Here is an 8,649-nt window from a genome sequence, read left to right as displayed (position 1 = left end):
GCGCACATGAGGTTGAGAACCTGTGAAAAAACAGACGACAGACCGGCTGGGTATATTGTCGATGTCTTTGTAGACGTTCACAATCACTCTCTTTACTCTGTCAAAAACAGAGAGTTCCAAAAGCTCTCAAGGGACGTCCATGACTACATTAAGAGGACCATTATTGATCATACTAAGCTCAACATAGGTCCAACATTGAGCTTCAGAATTCTCAAGGAATACTCAAATGGTTATCAGAATATCGGTGCCTCTTTGCTAGACTTCAAAAACTTCAAACGAAATATCAAGTGTTACATTGGGGATAAGGATGCTAGTATGTTCATTGGGCATTTCAAAATGCTGGCTGAAACAAAGGGGTTCTATTTTGCTTATGATCAGGATGAGAACAAATGCTTGACGAAGGTTATTTGGGCTGATAAGGAAGGGATAAACAACTACAAGTTATATGGAGACACGATCTCGTTTGACCCTACTTACGGGACAAACAAATATTTCATGGTGTTTACTCCCTTCACCGGAGTAGACCACAACAAGAAGACGGTAACTTTTGCAGCTGGGTTACTTTACTTCGAGAGTCAGCATTCATTTGAGTGGATTTTTAAAAAATTCCTCGAAGCAATGGGGCAGCAGAAACCTCAATGTGTAATTACAGATCAGTGCCCTGGAATTAAAAAGGCCTGCCCAAATGTCTTTAAGCATTCTGTGCACAAGTACTGCATGTGGCATATCATGCAGAAAATGCCTAAGAAAGTGGGAAGGGCAATCTGCAATGATACGGAATTTATGACCGACATAAATCCCGTTGTTTGGGATGTCGAACTCGAACCAGGCGAATTTGGACAGAACTGGAAAACTGTTATTGAAGCACATGGTATGCAAAGCAACCGGTGGTTGAAGTATGTCTTTGCAATTAGACAAAAGTGGATACCGGCATACTTTCGGGATCTGCCTCTAGGTTGTTTGTTGCAAACAACCCAGAGATCCGAAAGATCAAACAGCTATTTCAAGCGGTTTGAAAGCCACTTTAGAACCCTTGTCGAGTTCTGGATGAGGTACAATTCCGCAATAGAACAGCAAAGGCATACACAAAGGAGGATGGATAATGCCAATGAGCATAGTATGCTCGAGAAAGTAGGGCCGATGAAGGTAGAGATGCATGCCTCACTTGTCTACACACATCCTATCTTTGCGGACTTTCAGAATGAAGTCAAACATGCGATATGCATCATGAGGGTCGGGGGTTTGACAACAGTAGGGGCAGTGGAGTACCATGACGTTCGTGATGGACTGAAGCACAGAAGCTTCCGAGTTGAATTTAACACCAAAACTAACGAGAGCAAATGTGCATGTAAGCTGTTTGAGAGGCATGGCATTGTCTGTCGGCATATACTGTGGGTGTGGAATGGTAGGCAGGTACACAGGATACCTGACCCTTATGTCCTTGCTCGATGGACAAAGAAATCCTACAGACCAATTGTCCGAGATGAAAATGGAAAGGTGATAGAAGACATTGATGAAGCTGACATCAAGAAAGCTGAGATGTCAAAGGTTTGGTCTGAGATTTATGCAACTGTCGGGGTGATGGACAGTTATGCTACGGTTAAACAGATGAAGCAACTGCAGAAAACCCTGACACAGTTCAGGGAGAACATCACAGGACCAATTGAACCGAAAACTAAAAACCAGGAAATCGAGGCTCTTCTTGGCATCACAGCTTCAAATGATATTAACCTTCGACCGCCAAACAAGGCCAAGAATAAGGGCAGTGGTAAAAGATTAAGGTCGTCGAAAGAAAAGGCCAAGAGCAAGCCACAAAAGAGGAAGCAAAGATGCGGTAACTGCAAGAAGTGGGTGAACCACAACAGTAGAACTTGTAATCTTCCATTTGCTAAAAGTCCCTTTTCTGATGACGATGATGAAGAAGAATCAGAAACTGAAGAGGTATGAATCTGAACTATTACTCTCCTATTATTCTAATGTTATCCTCTTATTCTACTGTTATTCCCCTATTATTCCGGTGTTATTCTGCTATTCTGCTGCTGTTGTGTTATTCTACTGCTATTCTGCTATTATTGTGTTGTTATTTTTTAATACAAAATGGATATTCTTTGTGGAAGTGGATAGTGTCTGCAATAACAACAGAGTAGCTGCTAAATTTGCTCTAATTGTTATTCTACTGCTATTAATGTTATTCTACTGCTATTCTGCTATTAATGTAGCTGCTAAATACTAAGCACACATTGCAGGAATATGAATCAGATGCATGAACTAACAAAGACAAAAGAGACGCAAAAGACAGCGGCTACGATGAAGACCTCGCCTAAAAATGTCAAAGACTTTTACTATTTGTCATTGTTTGAATTACATTTTAACCTAAAATGTTTCTTCTAGATAATAAAGTGAGACGTACATTATATGAGAATTAATACTAGTTACTTTAATTTTTTGTTAATATTATCTGACTGTTTTTTCACAAACCACCCACAAAATAAAACTGCAATTACACACTACAATAATAGTTGAATAATAACAGATTAGTAATATTTATAAAAAGCAGTTCCACTTTTCAGTTTTTATTAAAAACAGTTACCTAACCTAATCTAATATAATTACAGGAAAACTGTTTGTATTCCCCAAGCCCCTATAAATACTGCTATTGCGTGTTAAAAAAAAAACACACACACACACTGAATAAGTACAGAAAAACTGTTTGTATTCCAGGAAAAACTCTGCATCTCCTCTGCAAAAGGTAATTTCTTACCTTTTTTTTTTGGTAGACAGGTAATTTCTTATGTTTCTATACTTTATTACAGAAAAACTGTTTCTATTCCCCAAGCCCCTATAAATACTGCTATTTCGAGTAAAAAAACAAACACACACACGAAAAAGTCCATTCCAAAAAAAAAACTTTATCTCCTCTGCAAAAAGGTAATTTCTTATCTTTCTATTCTTTATTTTTCTTTGATGTTTATTTTTCTTATCTGTCAACACTATACTCGATCTTTGCGAGAAAAGGTAATTCTCTTTCTTTTGCTTTGGTTTGCTTTTAATTTGGTTGAAATATTTTAAACATCTTTTTATAATGCAAAAAGTTTCATACTTCCAATGTTTGCGGGATGAGTGACGAATCGACGATAACCGAAGGTCCCCGACAAGGGAGGAAATCGATGAAGCGAAACGGACGATAGAGTCCCTCACGATAGAGTTGATCGACACAAGGACAAATTTAGAGGCAGCAGAAAACCGTGAAGAGGCCTTAATAAGAGAGGTCGACAATGTTAAGGCACAGTTGAAGGTTGCTGAATTTCAAAATGAACGTATGCGTAGACAGTTGAAGGAAAAGAAAAATAGGAACTACACAGAAGCCGACATGGACAATCAATTCATTCTTTGGTGTGAATGCTCGAGGAAGTATTACACGAAGTCGATATTTCAATCTCTGGCGATTGGACACCAGTTCTAAAAGCAATGGAACTTATGGAAGCATACAAAAACCCTTTTCAGGATGAGTCGGTGGAAGTTTAGAGCATTGTCCAAGGACCGGCGCGCAGGCGTCAAAGAATAGAATAAAGATATAAAAATCTAACGATGATGATGGCCTGTGGTCTTTGCTTTAAAATATGTTTAAAATATTTATTGCTTTAAAAATAATGGCTTTAATATTTTAGATCGTTAATGTTTATTATGTAAGTACTATCTTTAAGTACTATTTACTACTATGTTTAAGTAATGTTGGAATAACAAAAGTCTTTGCCAGAATAATAGTGCAATAACAACATAATAACTGCTAATTATGCAGAATAAATACTGCAATAAATGAGAATAATGGTAGAATAACAAAGTGGAATAAAAAGCGAGTCTAAGCCACCGCTTTTACACTTGACTAAATTTACACTTGAATAAAAATGAATAGTTTTAACAAAATAATCTTTGGACTAACAAAGTGGAATAACAAAGAGAATAAAATAGTCCTTTTGTGGAATAATACCGCAATAATGTGAGAATAAACTACTTGTTATGCGGAATAATAGTGCAATAACAACAGAATAACGGTGCAATAAGAATATAATCACAGTTGAGAAAAAACAGCCATTGACAGTTGAATAAAAAATGCATATTCTTCGTAGAAATTGGATAGTGTTTGTAAACCTTAATTAAACTAGTGGAATAACAGCAGAATAAGTGTAGACTAATAGTACAATAACAGCAGAGTAGCTGCTTATTATGCGGAGTAATACTGCAATAACAGCAGAATAATGGTAGAATAACACTGGAAAAAACTCAGTCTAAACCACTGCTTTTACACTTGACTAAATTTACACTTGAATAGAAATGGATAGTGTTTGTAGAAAACAAAGGTAATAAGAAAGCTTAATTAGACTAAAATAACTGTAGACTAATTGGGCAATAAAGACAACAACTCGCTCATTATCTTTGAATAATACCGCAATAACAAATGAGAATAAAGTGGGATTAGAGTAAAAATGGATGGTGTTTGAAAAAAGTACAACTAATATGAAAACTCAATTAAATTATAGTACACACTGGAATAACACTAGAATAATAGGGGAATAACAACACAATAAACTAGTTATTATACAGAATAACAGTGAAATAACAACACACTAATTGTTTAACAAACAGTTTACACTAACTTAGTCTGACTTTCCTGGATACACAACAGTCAAAGGTACTGCATTCATGACGATGCCTGACTCTTCACTACCAGCAGATGATTGGGGTTGCACTTCTTGCAACTTGTTCCTTGCTGACGCCAAACCCAACGTCTTCGGCCTTTGATTCTCACAAGCCGTCCCTTTATCAAGAACTACTTGCCTATAAAGATTAATATCCGCCAAGATCAGGGAAGCCGACATTTCAACACAGAAGCTTCGACGAGCAATCTTGCTGTGAAGATTGCACTCAAACACGCTTCCACCATATTCCGCCATCGTGTACAGCAAGAAACACCCCGACTCGGAATTCAGCAGTTCCTTCTTTTTCCATTTAAAAGGAACATCAACGATTTCGAAATTGCGGTAATCTTCAGACTTCAGAACATTATGACCCTCCATAAAAACATACATATAGTTTGCCACAATCTCGGCCAATCTTCTGTAATCGGCTATTTGGTTGGCATCGTGAGTCATGTTGTCCAAAATATCAATCGATTCATTCATAATGTTGATTGTAACACCCGCGAATTTTCTATTTTATCATTTATAAATTTATTAACCATTCTATTGTTTCATTTATATTTTAAATTATTTAATTTAATTAGTTTCATTTTAAACATGATTTTTACAGAAAGCTATAATTTTATAAGCTTGTGTATATATATATATATACGGTCGGATAGAAATAATAGCGGTAATAATAATAATAAATTCCCTTCTTAAATTATAGTAGATTGTAAATATATTTCCGTCTAGCAAGGATCGTCACATTTCTCTTATAAGCTATTTCATTTCGGACCAACCCGATTCCGACAACACTCACTCTTACACTCTAACTTAATGATTATTATTATTATTATTATTATTGGTGTTGTACCCTATCCCCACCCCCGTCACTTTCCCCCTTCCATTTTTTTCCCAATTCCTTTTCAATCCACAGCAACAACAACAATCAACATCGAATCGCCATTTTCCCTTCCGAGCTTCAAACTCCGATTTCTCTTCCGTTTCTTAACCAAATTCGATAATTTTTGCACCAATGGCTTCCTCTCGTCGTCCTCCTTCTTTGTATGTAAGAAAGAGTCCAGCTTTCATCTTGTTTCATTCGGCCGTCTTTCAAAGGATGCGGATTTTGGGTTGATTTATTCCATTTTTGGGTTTAAGATCATCCTTGGGCGATTCCTTGGACGTTTAAGGAGAGCAAAAAAGGTAACGGTGATAGGTTACTCGACAAAATGTCGAAATTCCGTCTTATGTGTCATTTTATGTGTTCTTTTTCTGATAAAGTTTGGATTTTTTTTACATTTTCTCATTTGTATAATAAACTTCGCTCATATTGGTGTTGGTTTGGGACTGTTTTGAGCCCCGATCAGTATCTTGAGATTCATTTACTTGAGCTCGGTTAATGGCTCAAAATGACGGGAAAATTGGTCTGCTTTCACGTTTGCCTTGGGTATCGTTGGGTTGAATTTAGGGGTTGCTGTTCATATTTTACATGTGCTACATTTCTATTGCAGATTATGTTTGAAACAGACTGGTTTGAGGCGGCATATTACCCTGCTTCAGACCGGCTTTTGGTGGCTGGTTAGATGGTTGTTTGAGACTGTGTTGGGGCGTAGGAGTGAGTGCTTTTAGGACTGTTTTTAGTCGTGAAATGGTACCTTGTTGGAACCGGTTTTGGTGCTTAAAAATGCAGGTTTTGAGACGAATTTTGAGACTTACAGGTTGAGTTTTTGGGGACGAGTTGTATGTATTAATAGGACTGTTTTTGGGACGGTTTTAAGCCACTGATGTGTGGCAAAATAGGTTGGACTGCGGCCATTTAATTTACCGTACAAACAAGTATACCTTTCGGAGGAAATGAGATGCCTCTTTTTAGAGCTGATTGTCTAAAACTCGATAGCTTAGGTAGCATAGTGATTAATGCCGAATCCAGCTGCTAGCACTGTTCGTTGTACCTTGGGTGAGTAATTTTTGGAGTCAATTCTTTTGCTTTTGATTTAGTTAGGACAGGAAACTATCTCTTTGTTCTCTTCAAGTTTTGATCCTGTATTCTGTCTTTGTGCCGTAAATAGGCTCGATGTTACCTCACCTTGCAGGTTGTTACCTTAATATGAGACCATATGGTGGTATGTTATTGGTGACTGTGTGGGACTGTTTGGTCAGCCATATCAGGGTGTGTGGGGCCGTTTGCAGGCTGTTTGGCAGCCGTGGGGGAAGGGTTGAGCAGGCGGGTTGTGGTGGCTAAGTTGGGAGGTAACGGTGACTGTTTGGGGCGAGGGTAGGAGGTTGATTAAGGTCTAGGCAGGGTACTTCTTCTTGTGGCCTGAGCAGGGACTGGCTGGGGGATTGTAGCCTGGCAGAGTGACCTCGGTTGACTGGTTGTGGCCTTTGGTCACGGCTGGTCGTTGGGGTATCATGTATGGGGTTGTCCAATGGCTGCTTAGGGTCGTGGTTATGGTGCTTTTGACGCCAAGTTTGGTCTTTTGAAATAATTAAATATCCGTCTCGTGTTTTATATAACGTAATTCGTTAAATATCATTCATTTTTATATTCTTCTCACATGGTTTATACTTGTGGAATACATTCACTATTATCTCATGTGTATATGAAATGACATGTTCCCTTTTAATATGAACCTCATTTGATGATTCATGCCTTGTGAGTAGTAAATGGTTTAACTTACATTTGAGTTATTTATAATCAAATTCTTGTTTTGCTTACCTTAAATGGTCCGTTTCCATTTAGCTACATTTTTTTTATTATTCAAGTGACAATATTGAGGAAATGGGTTACTTATTCATATACATGAATATAATTTGGCTTGAAATGTCTTACTTGGATTATCATCGGTTCATTACATGTAGTAGTCTCTTTCCAAGTTGATTCGTATCGCTTGGTTTAGTCGTATTCTTGTTAATGCCTTTATGCTATACCTTTTTGCTTGACTTATCTTTACGCCTCTTTCGGACTGTCCTGCCGATTGTGGGTTTAGCTCATATTTTCCGCCTCTTTCGGACTGTTCTGCCGATTGTGGGTTCTCGACTTCCGTTCTGTCGATCGAGTCTTGGATGCGGACTGTTCTGCCGCATGTCGAATCGGGGACCGTTTCGCCCGAGAGTCGGCGATTTAGACTAGGACTGAGTCTTGGGAGTACCATTGTCGTCCTACCAGGGGAATTATATATTTATATATGAGTAGTAAAGGTCTTGCTTGGTTATAGATATTGGTATTTGCCTTGCAAGGTAAGAGTTATGCCTTGAGTTGTTTGTCTTGGTCCTATCGGATACTAGGGGTGAGCTATAAGCCCTCTAGTTGCGATATGATCGTCGGGATTGATGTTCCCATCCGTTCTTATGGTGAGATGCAAGCCATAAGTATGAATGTGACATTAGTAGCCACGTCCGTGCAATGTTTTCTAAGTGGTTTTCCAAGTAATGGCTACGGTTTCTATACTTGTAATTTGCATTGGTTGATCCCTTACTTAACTGCTTCACATGATTCGGATTCTAATCTCATATCTATGTTGTAATTTCTTGAAATGCGTACTTTTGCATAGATGACCGTATTCTTGTCTTTCTTATTATTTAATTGTCTCACATGATCAGTTGAATCTTTATTATACTAATGTTGGTCTATCTTGTTCCATCTCAATTATTTGCCATGTTTACATATAAACTTGACATTCTTACCTTTTGTATGCATCTTATATGACTTACCTCTTTTAGTTCTTTGTTATGTTCGTTTTGACATTTTGTGGCTGGGAGAACCTTGGGTTACTCCCACCGATTTGTGGCGTTCATGTTTACATGAATGACAGGTATTAGTTGGTGCATTCATGGGGTGAAGACATGTGTGAGCTAGCGAGCACTTTGGCCTTTTAGTCGGTTTATTAGGATTGTTTAGACTCACCTTTTATTGTATTGTCATTCGAGGGATATCTTTTCCCTCACCTTGACTATCACGTTTGTA

The 8,649-nt window shown here is 37.9% G+C and overlaps 1 protein-coding gene across 1 annotated transcript; it reads left to right on the top strand.

Moving 5' to 3' along the window:
• The first annotated feature begins 618 nt into the window (after positions 1-618).
• On the top strand, positions 619-3,676 carry LOC141647807 (protein FAR1-RELATED SEQUENCE 5-like). The gene is made up of 2 exons (XM_074456145.1): positions 619-1,834; positions 3,669-3,676. The coding sequence occupies exons 1-2, from the start codon at positions 619-621 to the stop codon at positions 3,674-3,676; spliced, it is 1,224 nt and encodes a 407-aa protein (XP_074312246.1).
• The last annotated feature ends 4,973 nt before the right edge of the window (positions 3,677-8,649 follow it).

This window comes from Silene latifolia, chromosome 1, assembly GCF_048544455.1.
Source record: "Silene latifolia isolate original U9 population chromosome 1, ASM4854445v1, whole genome shotgun sequence".
Classification (NCBI taxonomy): domain Eukaryota; kingdom Viridiplantae; phylum Streptophyta; class Magnoliopsida; order Caryophyllales; family Caryophyllaceae; genus Silene; species Silene latifolia.
Note: the sequence above shows the minus strand (reverse complement) of the source record. Positions and strands in the feature narration are given on the sequence as shown.

What these genes read in the sequence shown, in the direction of transcription:
- LOC141647807 (XM_074456145.1), top strand. Translation starts at nt 619, where the DNA reads ATGGGGCAGCAGAAACCTCAATGTGTAATTACAGATCAGTGCCCTGGA.